At 42.3% G+C, this 17,341-nt stretch overlaps 1 protein-coding gene across 4 annotated transcripts in view; it reads right to left on the bottom strand.

Moving 5' to 3' along the window:
- fat1a (FAT atypical cadherin 1a) overlaps nt 1–17,341 on the bottom strand; it is an 87,158-nt gene that overhangs the window by 47,022 nt on the left and 22,795 nt on the right. For all 4 annotated transcript variants that reach the window (XM_061828898.1, XM_061828899.1, XM_061828900.1 and 1 more), the window contains exons 3-4: nt 15,971–16,285; nt 2,742–2,803 (exon numbers count right to left, since the gene is read on the bottom strand). In XM_061828898.1, coding sequence (XP_061684882.1) covers nt 2,742–2,803; nt 15,971–16,285 — 377 coding nt within the window. The remainder of the gene's footprint in view (nt 1–2,741; nt 2,804–15,970; nt 16,286–17,341) is intronic.

The following is a 17,341-nucleotide window of genomic DNA, read 5'->3' as shown; positions in this document are numbered from 1 at the left end:
AGGCCTGCTGCCTGACCCACTGTTCACAGCAGATGTTCGTCATCCCTCCGCCTCCTCCCTCCTTCTGTTGTTTCTTCTTTCCGCTTTTCCAGGTCCAGGGACCTGATTCCTGAGCATGCCCTGGCATGTCCCACTTTGCTACTGCTCCCCCCACCCCGCCCCTCCCCAACACGATCTGTCTACCCTCCATCCTCTCCCCTCCGGAACTTTGAGCTGGCCTCTCTGTCTTTTACACCCAGACACAGGACTACTTCCCCACCCGCCCCCCACACGCCACCGATTGCCTCTGTCGTCGTAAAAGTTGAAGGCACCAGCCGACCACGACCCCCACCACCCTGGGTGCTAGTTACCGGTCCAAATGGTGTGTGTGTGTGTGTGTGTGTGTGCACGCTCAAACACACACACACCTTAAGTCACCATGGTAGCACATGAAACTAAACGTCTCCCTTTCATCTCTTTGAACTGTAAAATGGGAATTTGACCCACATTTGTCAGGAAAAACAAGCCTCTAAAGTACTACAACACTTTCAAGAGTTCAGTTCCGGATCACTTTTGGGGTTTTCTTTGGCTTTTTGGGGGGATTTGGTTATTCCAAAAGAATGACTGCTACAGTAGAACTTATTGTTACGTACATCCATCCATCCATCCATCCATTTTCTTCACCGCTTATCCTCACGAGGGTCGCGGTGAGTGCCGGAGCCTATCCCAGCTGTCAACGGACAGGAGGCGGCGTACACCCTGAACTGGTTGCCAGCCAATCGCAGGGCACATGGAGACAGACAACAGCCGCACTCACAATCACACCTCGGGGCAAATTAGAGTGTCCAATTAATGTTGGATGATTTTGGAATGTGGGAGGAAACCGGAGTGCCTGGAGAAAACCCACACAGGCACAGGGAGAACATGCAAACTCCACACAGGCTGGTCTGGGATAGAACCCGGGACTTCAGAACTGTGAGGGCAACGCTTTACCATCTGAGCCACCGTGCCGCCCACTTCTTATTACACTTGCATGACAATTCAAAATGATAACAAGAGTGTGGTATTATTTTTACGTTTCCGCAATATGCATTTGACTTATTTCCAAGCTCGTATCAAAACATATGGCAGCCACTGTTTGACCCTGTAACCGATTATTGGCACCAAAACGCCATTCTTGATTAAATATAGTTCGCTTTATGCCACTGTTTTTCCAAATGTAGATTTAGTTATTAATTACACGTCCATTCATCCATTTTCGTAGCCGCTTATCCTCACAAGGGTGGCGAGGCGTGCCGAAGCCTATCCCAGCTGTCAACGGGCAGGAGGCGGGGCACACCCTGAACTGGTTGCTAGCCAATCGCAGGGCACATAGAGACAAACAGACTGAGACTTAAAAAATATAGAAGAGAACAAAAATATGAGTATGTAAAGAATAGGAGTGGCTTAACATCTAAGCCTTTCTTTCTTTAGAGTTCAACAGTTCCAGCTAAAGTATTTATGGTCCCTTAGTCCAAGCTACCTTGTCACATGCATTCTACTCGGATCTTCTGTCCCTTTGTTTTCAAGCACGTTTTTAAGAATCGTCTGCGAAAATTACTATTAAACTTCATTCTTCATCTGTAATTGAAACATGTAACAGGATCTGAGGCCAGGCAGCAGATGTACGCGCAGCTGAATGCCGCGGCTCCTGACTATAATTAAAAGCCCGCAAAGAAGAAGGGGGGGGGGGGGGCAATTAAAAAAGCTCTATTATCAACTTTGGCTCGTGCGGCGAGCAAAGATGGCAGGGCTGAGGTCAATTAGAAGCCTGGAGTGTAAAACATCGATGGCAGCTTCCTGTCGTAGAAGACAGAACGATTGGGGAATGGGGGGGGGGGGGGCGCAAAACTGCTGGCTCCCAACCCAAAAACAAATTAAAATGCAATGCTTTATGCGATTTATCGCCCTCCTGCCCAACGCTAAGAAGTCACCAATCTAGAGTGAGCCTTTTACTGATCTTTTTTTTTGTTTTGTTTTAACCACAGAATTATAAATATTTAAACATAGTAATCAGGAACTGGCTAGTTCGCGGGCCCCCAGAATTTGTCGCAAAAATGCACCGCCCAAGCCGCTTTCCCCTTTAACATGTTATTTGGGAGGGATGTCTATCAGGACTTGACCCACAAAAAGTCTCAAGAACCCATAGGAAGTCTGCAAGGACCAATTTTGGATCAGTCGCAAGGTCACAAAATTGTTTGAAAAAAAAAAAATCAGTTGACCCACAAAAGTGTCAAGAACTCCAACTGTAAAACAAATTTGGGTTTGAAGGGCTCATTTGGAACAATAGCACCATTCAAAATTATGTGAAAATTCATCCCTCAAAGACAGCTCCAGGAAGTAACATGAAATGTATTAGCCATCATGAGTAGACCCACACAAAAAAAGAATCCAGACCAAATAAAAAAAAAAAAAAATATATATATATATATATATATATATATATATATATATATATATATATATATATATATATATATAAAAAAATCTCGCAAGCCTGATAATATAGTTTGGTGAGCCCATATACCCCACCGTGATTGGTTGGGTCATCAGCTCCGCACACAACACTGTAAAAACACCATTTGTATAAAACTTGAGGGATGCACTTACATGAAACTTTCATATTAAAGTGGAGGCCGTAAAACATGGTCTGTGGCCCGCGGGCCACCAGTTTGATACCCGAAAGAGTTTCCCTAAACAACATGAAAGTTTGTTTGCCTTACCTCAAGAATGTGCTCATCTTGTTGCTCCCTGTCCAGCTTCCTTGATGTTGTTGTGACTAACCCTGCAGGAAAACAAAAGTGTCATCAACACACTAACAACTGTGCTCGTTCGCTGTGATCCGTAAAAGCCAGAAAACAAAATTTGTGTCCACGCATGCGTGTTCATGGCAAAGTGATACTTCTGAAATCGGACTAAATGATAAAAATAGTACAACTTTGGGCAACCGTAGGCGAAATATCCGCAGGTGAAGGAGTTGCGAGACCCCCCGACTAACTCCCCCCATAATGAACTTTTTGGTTGAAGGCAGCTGGCAGATGGACATGTGTGAAATGTCGCAAAGGCCTGCAAAGACCAGCCCAAATAGCTCGGCTGGAGAGAGTTCACTTCGCACGCAAGCTGAACAAACAACATATTAAACGGTCTTAAAATGGAGAAGAGGCACAAAAAAAATGAACACGTCTTTGGTTTTTAAGTCTTTTTTTTGTGCTCTTAGCATAGGAACGAGCAGTCAATGTTTTTTTTTAACTTTTTCCTTTTCTTTTAAATTTTGTTTTGTGGGTTATTGGATTAAAAAAAAAAAAAAACACAGATTAGGGATGTACATCCCACCCATCGCAACATAAAGACTCAACAGAATATTTTAAAAACCACAAACTCACGTAACTTATGACAAAAGAGACTTTTGGAGATTTTAACTTGGAGGAAAGTATTATTCTTTTGTGAGCTTCTTTTGTTCTTTTAAACGTAACACGTTAATAAATGCCATTCGCAAACAACAAAGTAGTTAGCTGGCTTATATACAGCGAGTACAAAAAAAAAACAAACAAAAAAAACAATTTTGGACATTTGTTTGCGCTTAATCCACAATGGAATTTTTCCATCAAAGAATGCAAATGTTTATCTAATCCGCCAAAATAACATCCGGAAGGACAAACCAACAAAAATATGTCATTTTAGTCACGATGGAACTGACGCACCCTTCCCAACAAGGCGAATGGTTCGTCCCAGTTGTTGAATTAAAATGCGATTAAAAATAAACCAGAAAAGATCTTTCTAGCTGACAACAAAACCAACAAACAAGTAAAAGAGTCACCTTTTCCCCTCACATTTATTCGAGTAAGTTTCTCTTTTTGACATTTAACTCGACAATCGCAATCGTACAAATAGTTTGTCCCTTCTGTTTAACCTTGTGCTCGCCAAACCAGAAAGTAGCTTGCTAACGAATGTACACATGCACACAACAATGAAAATTTGGTCATTTTTATCCATGTCTGTTATAAAATATGAGTATTTTTTGCAGCTTGAGTGATGATGGGGTCCTTACTAAAGTCCTTAAGGTACGCTAGAGCATAGGTGTCAAACTCAAGGCCCGGGGGCCAGATCCAGGCGGGCGTATGATTTTTTGTGGCCTGCGGAGGCAAATCATGTGATCAGCTTACATGATTTTTGTTCAACTCTGTACCAAAAATTTCAAGTTCTCATATCATAAATGATAACATTGAGATATTGCAAGCATTTTAGTGCTAGCAAACATCACCAATAGTTGAAAAAGTCATTACCCTTGACTTCAGATTCCAAAACTATTCCATAAACTTCATGTGTAAATATGATGATGAGGCAAAAGATTTCGATGCTTTCACAGCCAAAACGGCCCTCTGAGGGAAACCATAACTACAATGTGGCCCGCCACAAGAATGAGTTTGACACCCCTACTCTAGAGTATTGAAATTTTCACCCCGCCTGTATAATCGCAACAATAACAAACGTCAAGATTAACAAACTAAAAAAAATTGGGCTGTTTTTCGACGTTAGATTTCTGTTCGCGGCTTAAATCACAATGTAACTGACACCCCCCCACACCGAATTACATAAATGGTTTGTCCCATATTTACATTATGAAATGAAAGTAGATAGTTGGCTGATTGAGAGAAAAATGAAAAACACAGAATTTTTCCATTTCCAAATCATGCCTTCCTAACAATCCAAATGGTCCATTCCATTTACTTAAATCTTAACTTCATCTTTCATGAATCCCAAAATGGCCTGCCATCTAACATCCAGATAAACAAAAGAGCAAACATTTTTCTTGGTTCCACAATTAAATCCACTCATTCACAGAAATTGCCTCTTTCTTTGACATAGCACACAATGGCTGATTGCAGAAAGCGCCTTTGCGCCTCATTTATAGGCTTTTTCAGGCAACTTTTTCCAAAATCCAAATTGAACCAGCTAGTCTTAGCCCATTAGCAAACATGCAGACAAAAGGGGAAGAAAATCCGTCTAAACGGCGACGTTCTAAGCGGCATCTCGTACGCGTCTTGCCAGCGTTAATTGCAGCCGAGCACAGCGCAGACGAGCCAGCTCGGACCGCACCAAGAGCTGCCCCGTCGCCGCACCGCGACCCGATTAGCATCAAGCGAAGGATTTCCGAAACCCCAAAAGCCAGCGAGGAGCACGGGGGCCCACAACTTACGGCTGCCCAGAAATAGTCGCAGGCTCAGCACTGCAATTAGGAAAACACAAGTCGGCCACTCGAGCTTCTTTTCCATTTTCAGACTTTCCTTTCTGGCTCTTTTTAATCTTGAACATAAGACTACTGATTTTCATTCAAGGGAGGAACAAAAAAAAGAAAAAGACAAAAACCAAACAAATGTGATTTTTTTTTCTGAAATATCCACTCTAACGCGAAGAAAAAAAAATCTTTGTACTACGCTTAACAATTTCAACCCTGACGGGACAAATAATCGAGTTAGCAGTTCAAAAGAAAGCACAAATCTTTGTTTTTGATCCCATACAGGGTGAACACCATCCATCCATTTATTTTCTTAACCGCTTATCCTCAAAAGGGTCACAGAGCCTATCCCAGCTGTCAACGGCCAGAAGGCGGGGTACACCTTGAACTGGTTGCCAGCCAATCACAGGGCACATGGAGACAAACAACAGTCGCACTCACAATCACACCTTGGGTCAATTTAGTGTCCAATTAATGAAGAGAAAATCCAAGCAGGCACGGGGAGAACATGCAAAGTCCACACAGCCGGCCGGGTCTGGGATTGAACCCAAGAACTGTGAGGCCAACGCTTTGCCAGCTGATCCACCGTGCCGCCTCAAGGTGAACACATATTTCAAAATAAAATCCATTCAGATTTACAATCAAAAGAAAAACGCAAAATTCTCCTTCAATAAAGTACCAATTTTGCAACAAAAAAAAGAGAAAAAAAGATGTAAGTCATAACAGCACAAGAAACTGAAACAAATGTGACCTTACAAAAATAAAGTTGTATTCTTTTGAAAAAAAAGTAAGTAATTTTCAGACTAAAAACTGTTTTTTTGTTGTTGTGGTTTTTTTTTTTTTTTTTTTGGGGGGGGGGGGGGTATAATAATCTTCCAAGAATAAAGTCGCAATAATGGGTGGAAAAAAATAGAAAAGTACAAAAAAAGTTTCGAGGAAATAATCAGTGGTACAAGAATAAATTCAGATTTTCTCAGGGTTTAAAAGTTGAACTCTTATGAGAATTATGTCTTAACATTTAAGGAAAATGTTAATGACATAATTATCATTCTCACAAAACATGACTATGTTTTGTATTATTACTGAGAAAAAGTACTCATAACATTGGGGGAATAAATTCAGGTCAGGGCAGGAAAAAAAATTTATTCAAGAGAAAGTCATCTTAATAATGTGAGTCAATTTTAGATTAAAAATGGTAAAAATATAAGATTATTTTGGGAGAATAAAGATGTAATGTCAGGAGAAAAGTTTTATTGTGAGTCACAAAAAGCACATTTGTCAAGAAGTATTGTAATAGTGCAGGAAAAGTTTTATTTCGATAAAATTGTTAACGTTTGAAAGTCACAAAATATGAAGTCGCAATGTTGCGCTGAAAAATCTGAATGATGTGAGAAAAATCATCTTTTGAAAATAGTCAAAATTTAAAGGGAAAAAAAGTCACAATGTCAAAAGGGGAAAAAAATGAAACAAATTGTCCCAATTACACCGTAAAGCTGTAAACTGGAAGCAGAAATCCTAACTGTGAAAAAAAAGCATGTGTTCTAAATCCATTTTAGAAACGGCTGTAGTACGATACCAAGAAAAGTTTTTTTTTTGTTTTTTTTTTTGTGTGTGTTCTACATCTTGTCCTGGTTGTGTTCCGCATCTTGACAGTAAGGCGTCAAGTTAAGGACGTGCAGCCAAGCCAAACATCTCGGGCGATACTTTCATCTCTTGAAACATCCTGAAAGTTTGGTTCCTATACTGCCTTATTGGACCTAAAATGAATACTTGCTAAACAGAACCGGTCCTTTCATGCAAAGGACACGCAGCTGATCCTGCAAACTGGAAAACGATCAGGTTCACGAGCCAAAAGAAGCCGGCGCTTCCAACACGGAGCCCTTCCTTTTGTCCCGGCGCACAAAAAAGCCGTTGCGAGGCGTGGGGCGGGGAGGGCTGACCGTAATTATAGCCGTGATGATCGGGTTGAAGAAAAGAAGAAAAAAAAAAAAACAACAACAACAGCAGCCGTGAAGCAGTGACATTCTGTCCTTTTGTGAAAAAAATGACAAAATGGAGGCCTTAAGGGGAATCAGGGACGTAGGGACACGGGCGTTTCTACGGACCTGTATTTAGCGTTAAGCGTCTGGAGAAATGTCGGAATGCTAAGAGGAAAAAAATCGTGGATTTTGGGGATTTTGAATTTTGATGGTGAACATGGGCAATATTCGCTTTCTCACATCCTGCTATAATGAGCCACTGGCAAGCTGGCAAAAGGGCAGCGCGACGCCTTAATTAATCGGTACAGTGTTAATATTGTCATGGTTATTTCAGAATAATGGCAGAAAACTAAAAGGACAAAGTAATACAGCCGCGAGAATAAAGTGACAAAGAAGTCAAAGTGTTCAGTTCATTTCCGATTGTTCTTTCCTCTGACATTGGGGGCCACACTGCAGACAATAGGCAGGAACCGCAGGAAGTTGTTGGGAATTATCCTTTCCCTATCTCACTTCCCTTGAGCCTCTGTTGTAAAGGTAACACTCAGAGGCTGGCGGATGAGGCAAACGTACTTCGAAAATGACGTCGTGAAAAAAAAGTCCGCCTCACATTCCGTATGAAAATGATATGTTTTTGTCTTCTTTACTCAAGCATCCATACTCATGTTTGATGAGATTTCTTAAACGAGGGCTTAAAATAGGGGGGAACTCGCCGACGAACGTGTTTTCCTCCACTAAATGTCGTTGTTTGCACATGCGCGGTGAGCTAAAGGTCAGAAAGTCGATCGTGATCGACGCATTGTTCACCCCTGGTCCAGCGCACCCCCTGCGTGCACTTTTTGAAAATGTGCTGCAGTTCTTCTCCAAGTTCGGGATGGTACGGCTGGTATTGATCTGAAGTAGAACTCAAGGTGTCGCTGCAACTACATTATGTCCGCCTAACTGCTTAACACACGCTAACGAAGCTCTCCCATTACCGTCAGTGACTGGCTTACCAAATAAGTTTGTCCGCGTAAACATAATGAGGGCTCGTCATCAGTGTATTTAGTCATGTTTTCTGTCTCCTTAATTAATGAACAAAAGCTAAGCTGTTGTCCAAAAAACGTGCCAGAATGATAACGGTAACGAAGATGTTGATTTGGCAAAAATAAAGATAGCTCAGTGTACATTAGTTCAAAATATGAACAGGTTCATGAATTTTAGTTCATTGAACTCGTTCACGCACAACACTGACCTTCGCCACTCAGCTGAACTGGGAGAAAGCGGTTGGATCTGTTATGCCAAATGCGGAAGTAGTTTGCGGACACACTGGATTTGCCACACCCCGCCAAAGGGTGCCACAATGTAGGGAATTGATCTATTACGGGCGCAGCAAGCGTGATGAGATTGTCCCCCGGCCTTAGCAACAATCTCGTTCCCGTGTTTTGGTTCCCATCGGCAAACAAACAGGCCAATTACAAGCGTGCCATTCAAAGTCCATACTGAATACTGCGACCGCGACATTCCAGATGCCGCACGCCATCAAGTGCGGGCGACCGCCACCGACGGACTTGAAGCAAAATGTTGACAAATCCTCCGTGAAGAGAAAATAAAAGCAGGAGTGTTCGTGAGTCAAGTACTGTATGCATGCGGCGGATTCAAATGCAAACTTGTCCAGCCATCACAACAGAAACCAGAACAGCCTTGTCCATACTTTTTAAGACAAGATCCTCCTTTCCACATCTCCACAGAGTTGGCGCAGTACACCGAATACACAATCCCAGCCCCTCCCAAGAAGTTCCAACATAAACACTATTTAGCATTTACCTCCAGTACACGACCAGTGATTTCAGGTCGGCAGCAGCAGCACCCAAAGTTTGCACGCCTCCGCACCCTTCAACACCCAAACAGTGAATGATGGGGGTGTGGTTGGCCAGAACGGTTGGAATAGTTGTGGTGCCTTTCATATGAGCGAGCAAACACTCCCGCCACCAAATTAAAAAAAAAATCTTGACAACTCCCGTTCAGGCGTGTTAATTATCTCATTGGACAAACATTTCGCAAACTTTTAAAGCTACACACTTCAGTCAAACCCACGATAAGAGCCATATATTCTTTATCCGAGGGGTTGAGTCATCTATGCGGCACAGATGTTCATTCAGTACAGCGTTCTGTCTTATACTCGGTGGCCAAAGCAGGCAGGAGCAAAATGGCGGTTCAATTGTGAGTGTGACAGAAAATGTTTAAAAAAAAAAAAACGTATAAAAGACTTTCATTACAGTATGTTTTTATGAAGTAAATATTATGCAGCTCTCACTGGAGCGATTCGCAGCCGAGTGTGAAGCGGCCGGGATGAGAATCAGCGCCTCCAAATCTGAGGTCACGGTCCTCAGTCGGAAAAGGGTGGCGTGCCCTGTCCCGGTCAGGATGAGATCCTTCCCCAAGTGGAGGAGTTCAAGTATCTTGGGATCTTGTTCACGAGTGAAGGAAGAATGGAGCGGGAGATCGACAAACGGATCGTGCAGCGTCTGCAGTGATGCGGACTTTGTATCGGTCCATTGTGATAAAGAGGGAGCTATGTCGAAAGGCGAAGCTCTCAATTTACCAGTCGTTCTACGTTCCTACCCTCACCTATGGGCATGAGCTGTGGGCCGTGACCGAAAGAACAAGATGTCTCTCAGCTGGCTTGGGAACGCATTGGGATCCCTGCGGAAGAGCTGGAAGAAGTGGCTGGGGAATGGGAAGTCTGGGTATCTCTGCTGAAGCTACTTCCCCCGCGTCCTGACCCGGAATAGCGGAATATAATGGATGGATATTACGTAGTGTTATTTTTATTGTTCAAAAAACACTGCAAAATTGTTTGTTGTTCTTTTTGGGGGGCAGAACAGATTAATGGCATTTCCATTGACTTCAATGCATTAAGACAATTTCAAAAATGAGTGACTTCATTTTTCAGTGGTCACAGAAGTGATTAAACTTGTATCTCAAGGCACTACCTTGTAGCTACAGTGATTTTATACTACCTTTGCCAAACTTTTAAGCCACGCACCCCCTCAAAGACTCCAAGGCCATCATTGTTACAAGACATTGTTAATGGAGGGCTTCAGCACTACAAACTGGAGAACCAAAAGGCCTTTCATTCTGGCTTCTCACCGCCTTTCAGGTCGCTTGCTAAGTTCTCTTCTTTGTTCTCTTCTTCACTTTTAGGTCTTGATTCTTCACAAAAAGAGCCACTCTGGCATTGAAGTGTAAAGGCCTCTTTACAATCACGCGTGCGGTGTCCGCGCTGCCGTCACTGCGGCTCTCCCGCGTGTAGTTTGCCTTTATACTCGAGTGCAACTCACGTGCTCAGTTTTGAAAACGTACTGCAGTTCTTCTCCGAGTCAGGGTTGTCATGTGATGCAACGCGGGCATGACCGCAGGAGTATAAAGTGGCCTTGGGCTTCATGTCAGGGATGGTAGAAGTTCTTAAAGCCTCCGTATACGCCAGTGCCCGCGTGCCCGCAATGCTTCACGTGACTGATGCGTTGGGCCGGGCGGCCTTTATGCGTCACTTGACGCGCACACGCCAAAAATTGTTGCTGCACATAAAATTCCGTGATCATCTCTCGTGATTGGTCTGTTTTAGTCACATGCTACGATGACGTACTCAGCGTTCCCCTTGGTTCCAACTACCACTGGCATCGGTGCCTTCTTGATAGATTTTGAAGTATAATTTAACGTATCATCAAGTCCTCTAGGAGAGTCACTGATGGTACACACGACTGCCTTTGGTGCAGGCAGCGTGGGATCGATTCCCGCTCAGTGATGGTGTCGATATCTGCCCTGCGACTGGCTGGCGACCAGTTTGGGGTGTGGTCTGCCTTTGCCCAAAGTTAGCTGGGATAGGCTTCAGCTCCCTCCCCGGATAAATGCAGAGGCGTTGCATCAGGAAGGGTATCCGGCGTAAAAACTGTGCCAAACAAATGAGCGTTCATCTGAGATGACACGCTATGACGACCCCTAACGGGACAAGCTGAAAGAAACAAACTTACATCAGGTCCTCTCGGTCCATTTGTTGTAGAAGAAACTGTTCCACGGTCCCCACTGTTGTGCTTTTGTTCCTTGTTACAGAAAGGAAGGTAAAAATGTCTTCCGGAAATGGCCCGAAAATGCAGAGGAAACTCCACCATGTGGTGTCCGAGCCAATACTAGCCGTAGCGATACATCCATCTTGGAGAGGAACTGCAGTGCATCTTTAAAACTCCGCGCATGGCCTACGCTCTAGTATAAAAGCCGCAGTGACGTCAGCGCGGTCGCCCGAACATAAAGAAGCCTTTATTTACTCGAGTCAAGCCTTCTTTAATGCCGCAAAAGCGGGGCACCCGCCATCGCTAGCACCACCCAAGGTGTCAAGCAAAGCCTTTACGCCTTTGAAGCCTGACGGTCGTAGTGAGAGACAGTACGATAGCTTGTTAGCTTGGAACACACGCCGAAGCGGTACACACACAGAAAGGCGCACAAAACATAGGCTTTCATTTACTTTTCCACCCTCCAGTTCACAAGCTTTGTATGAACGCCAAGATGGGGGCCCCGCGCGCCCAACGCATATTTAGAACGTGTTATTAAGGAAAGAGAAATCGCGTGCAGTAAATTTAAACATTTTCGCAACCCGGCGATATGCGGTCGCCGTGTCATATTGACGCATCGCGCTTATACGTCCTTGCCCTTGCCTTCCTTATTTCACAGCAAATCTTAGAAATGATCCACATTTGACGCCACGTTACCACCCACATTGCATTGCGTAGGTTAAAAAAAAAAAAAAACAATTTAGTGTCATCCATCTGTGTGGGTTCCTCGCTTCCAAGTAGGGTTCATTTATTTATTTAAACAAAAATGGCCGACTTCGTGTGCCTTGTTCTGATCCTTGGGTGTAACTTCTCTCACTAAACTGATTTTCTTAATTTCCCACACGCATTTTCATGGAACTCACCCACAAAATGGCTGCTTTAAACGACTTGCAAAATTTTAGGCACGGGTTTTGAGTCTTTTCATACATCCTGTTACGAAGTATGTCATGTCCACCCAATTTTACGTTGATCGGTAAAACTGCTGCTGTGGGCAAAATAAAAATGATTTTTTTTTTTTTTTATTTGCCCCTATACCACTTTACACGAAATAACAGAAAATCGGAAGGACGTGTCTGCATGAAAAAAAAAGTCTGACAGGACTCATTCTCAGACCTGAAAAGAAAGTCGAGGATTTTGGCGAAAATCATTTACATTTACATTTTAAAAATTCAGCGAACACCAACTGAGATAAAATTGGGAGAAACCATCCATTGTAACTGGATGCACAAAAAAGCCTCAAGAACTCATTCATGCCTAAAGTAGGACATGAAGTCAGCCATTTTGGCTTGAAAGACCAAATACCTGTCGCCCTACTTCGTTACAATAAGAGAACCAAAGAGAGCCAAATTAGCAGGAATCCGACAGAGATGAGCGATGCTAAATTGTGAGAAGAAAAAAACTTGGGCGATGCCGTCAAATCTGAGTGGAGAATGATGGTAATAGTTTACCAAAGGAAGAATATAATCCAATATTAGAATATAATAATGGCGGCACGGTGAGCAGCTGAAAAGCGTTGGCAACAGAATAATCACGTTTAAGGTTTTCATGAATTTTCTTGGCAGCACGGTGGGTCAGCTGGCCTCACAGTTCTGAATGTTGATGATTGAATGATGTCTAAATGTTTTGTTCCACCATTTGTGTTCAAATATTTGTTGCTCGAAGGGTTATGTGTTTCCCGTTATGGGTTAGCATTAGCATTAATTTAGTGGACTATAGCGGCACGGTGGGTCAGCTGGTAAAGCGTTGGCGTCACAGTTCTGAGGTCCCAAGTTCAATCCCGGACTCGCCTGTGTGGAGTTTGCATGTCCTCCCCGTGCCTGCGTGGATTTTCTCCCAGCACCCCGGTTTCCTCCCACATCGCAAAATCATGCAACATTAATTGGACACTCTAAAATTGCCCCTAGGTGTGATTGGGAGTGTGGATGTTTGTCTCGATGTTCAATGCGATTGGCTGGCAACCGGTTCAGGGTGTACCCCGCCTCCTGCCCGTTGACACCCGGGAGCGGCTCCAGGACTACCCGTGACCCTCGTGAGGATAAGCGCCAAAAGAAAATGGATGGATACACAAAAACAGTACTTCGCTGACTTTTTCAAGCAAGTACCACCTGAAAAAAAATGACCTCTTCCACTACCACTACATTGACCAACAAACGCAGTAGGTAATAAGTTCATCAAAACGTCGTTTCTATTTTTAAAAAGTATATTAAATACTGGTAGGCACTGTAAATAATTCACAACTATTAATTGGACATTATAAAATTGAGTGCGAATGTTTGTCTCGATGTTCCCTGCGATTGGCTGACAACCAGTTCAGGGTGTACCCCGCCTCCTGTCCGTTGACAGCTAGGATAGGCACCAGGACTCCCCGTGACCCTTGTGAGGATAAGAGGCTAAGAAAATGGATGGATGGATGGATATAATATAATATGATTGGATGTCCAAGACTTCCTTTGTGGGCCGCAAGTAGCTTTTCTATTCTCGATTCCCCTTCCTGACACATTTAATCAGTGACCGAAGGAGGATGAAATTAATGTTAGCTTGCTCCTGCATTAATTACTTCCCCCGTCTACTTGGGAATACCCCTGCATGACTTATGTGAGGAGGGTTCGGGGCGAGGGAGGTGCGCCGCAAACGCGCTCCATCCTTATTTGGTCAGGACGTTCACATCGGCAGTAGTAACCGAAATAACTCTGAGGCTTGTGTTGATGCGACTACTTTTGGGAGATGGGGGGGGGGGGAGGGGGGGGGGGACCACACACACGCTGTACACGTACCCGCAATTGGCAAAGTGTAGAGCACATGGGTGAGTTCATAAGAAGCCAATGAAATTTTAATGGTCACGCCATTTGCAAAGCGCCGCATGAGAAAAGGCACTTTTAGAGTGGGGAGGGGGACCCCCTCAGGCGCAGCCCACGTTCAAAAATGAAAGGGAAAAAAAATCATTAAGATATTCACACTGGCATGTTAATATGACGACAAGTGTAACACCATGTTACGTATGTAAAGTTGAATAATGCGCAACAATTCTTCTCGTCATCCTTTTTATGTTTTTACGTTGCTGTAGGTACCGTTTTTTGGTCAAATGTGCAATTTTTTTGGTGAACATTATTTTTTACATCATGCTGTCGTAGTTCTGGTATGTTAGGTGTATGTTTTTAGTCAATATGCATGCGGTTGGAAATTTTCAGCAAACGTGTTTTGTTTTTTTGCCTTTATGAATCTTGATTTTAGTGTTGTTAATAGACTACACTGATTTTATCAGCCTGGTTGATGTCGGCTGATAATTAGCATTTTATGCTAATTGCGTTAATGTCATAATGCCATTGAGATCAATGATGTCATTGATCTGCGCCGCAAAAGACATTTACTTCGTGCCGCCATCGTGTACGGTATATTTATATTCAAAGGCTAGTTTATTTTTAGCCTTGTCGCGTGTCTTTTGATGCAGTACTGTAAATATCTGATGGCCAATAAAGCCATTTAACAAAAAAACATGTCGGTAGAGCTATTTTTGAGTATATCCATTGTAGACACACACACACGGACACACAGTTCAGTTCCCAAGTTCATGGGGCTTGTATTTGTAAATCAACTGTTATTTTGATGTCAAACCTCCCTCCTTTGTGGTGAAGTTCAGACATTTGAGCTGTCGCAAAAACCAAAAATATTTGTGTCAAAGTTATACTTGAAATGCATCTTTTGACAAAAAGCAAAGTTTCTCTGTTTTCGTGTCGCTGGAGAGGAATTATGGCAAAACCCAACTAAGTTCCACCAATAATAACTCCAAAACGGAAAAAGATTGAAACAAACTGATTGTTTTTGTGTGAAAGATGGAAGTCTAATCTTTCATTTGGTGGGTGCCGTGATTATAAAAAATATTCTGTGACCTTTGAAAAATCGGTCAAAATCGTCTAAAACACAGGTGTCAAACCCAAGGCCTGGGGGCCAGACCCACACCACCGAATGATTTTATGTGGCCCGCGGAGGCAAATCGTGTATCAACTTCCATGATTTTTGTTAAAATCTGTCCCAAAATGGGGGTTAGGGTTAGATTTGTCATGTCATAAATGATAATGTTGAGCTATTTTTGTTTAGGATTTTTGTGTTACCAAACAACAATTGTGTGAAAACCCATTCCCTTGATTTCTGATTCCAAAATTAGTTAATAAATTTCACGTGTAAATATGATGAGCCAGTTAAAGATTTTCATGGTTTCACAGCCATAATGGCCCTCTGAGGAAAACCCTCAGTAAAAATGTGGCTTCTGACAAAAATGAGTTTGACAACCCTGGTCTAAAATGACAAAAAGTGGTTGGGTCCTCTTTTGAAAAATGTCTGGGATTAAATAATTTAAGCATGTTTATTCTCTTCTTTTCATTTACAGCAAAATATAGTATATAATATATACAACATAAAAAAAAAAACAGTACACTTATATAAAAAAATAAATAAATAAAAGCAAAACTTGGTGCGAATTTAACATCATGGTACCATTTTCAGCTCATTTTGACGTGTCAAGCACTGCTGTATTAAAGATACATAATTTAACCAGGTTTAAAATAAAACAAAGACTGCAATTGGACAGCGCTAGCGGACCACCGTAAATCCATGCAGCCCCTTAATTCTACCCTGAAGATCAACATCGGTCTTACCTGTCCTGGAATTAATGGCGAAGAAGCCTTGCGGGTTACCGCTGGTGATCCTGTAGCTGAGCTTCTCGCTAGACTTAGCATCTGGGTCCAGTGCGTCAATCTGGATGATGGACACGTCCTTGGGAGAATTCTCCATCACGGAGGGGTAGTACACGGGTTCCGACGCAAGCGGCGCGTTATCGTTGACGTCCCGCACTTCGATGTAGACCTCCACAAAGGCAGAAAGGGGAACCACGCCTCGGTCCATGGCGTAGACCGTGAGCCAGTAGTGGGGAGTGGTCTCATAGTCCAGGAGCTGTTGAGTTCGGATGATACCTAAAGCAACGAGACCACAACGTCAGTTTGCCTTCAACTTGATTTTACATCACATGAGTGGAGATCTCTAATTATGAAGCTTTTCCAAAAGTTATTGTACTGAAAATGTTTTTGTCCTTGAAGCTGTATGATTGGTAGTTTAACAAAATTCTCATAAAATCTCGCATAAAACTATTGATACCTTGAGACCTCAATCCAACAAGCATCGAGAGTTTGACTAAATGTCTGAGTTCTGTATTTTGGACTTTTTACTTGTAAAGTTTCATCATACAGTACATTAAACACATTCAGGCTTAAGGGTGGCTCCTTTTTTTTCCTGATATGAAAATGGTAGAAACTAAAAAGATGATAGAGTGAAAAATCAGGTTTCGGTGTCAAGATCCTTTGGTATCAGCAAGAGACCAGCAATGTACTGTTTACATTAGCCGGCGGGGAAGGTTATTTTATTGCCATTCGGGGGCAACGTTCTTCAGCTGAGCAAACAAAAGAGCCTTTAAGCTACCACGTGAATTGTACCCGCTGACTACGATGTTGACCAAGAAAAAAAAAGAAAAAAAATATATGTATATATATATATATATAAATATATATATATATATATATATATACAGTGGTTTTATTAAATGAACCAGCTGAAAAAAGAACATTTAGGAATGTTTTTTGATATCAAAATATCTATATCGATTTACAACTCACAACATTAATAAGATCCGATCTGTCACAAAATCCCAAAATTGACTTCTGTGTTTAATGATAATTTTGAATCAGAATCATGTTTATTGTCAATGTATGGTGTACAATGAAATTCAAATTGTAATTCCAAAGGTGGTTTAAGTTCTTGCATTAAATTTATTCCTTTTTTTTAAGTGGACCATAAATAATTGAAAATGTACACTACAACATTTTAAATGTAGCACATGTAAAAATTGGATATTTAGAATTCCTGGAGCGGCTTTTGCATTAGTGCATTTAGGCTCGGATGATTTTTTTTATTTCTGAAAAATTCCAAATTCACCCAATATTTTGAGTTTAAAAAAAAAAACACTGTTGAAATAA

The sequence above is a fragment of the Syngnathoides biaculeatus genome, chromosome 9 (genome assembly GCF_019802595.1).
Source record: "Syngnathoides biaculeatus isolate LvHL_M chromosome 9, ASM1980259v1, whole genome shotgun sequence".
Lineage (NCBI taxonomy): Eukaryota > Metazoa > Chordata > Actinopteri > Syngnathiformes > Syngnathidae > Syngnathoides > Syngnathoides biaculeatus.
The sequence above is the reverse complement of the archived record's forward strand: the minus strand, read 5'-3'. Positions and strand labels throughout refer to the sequence as shown.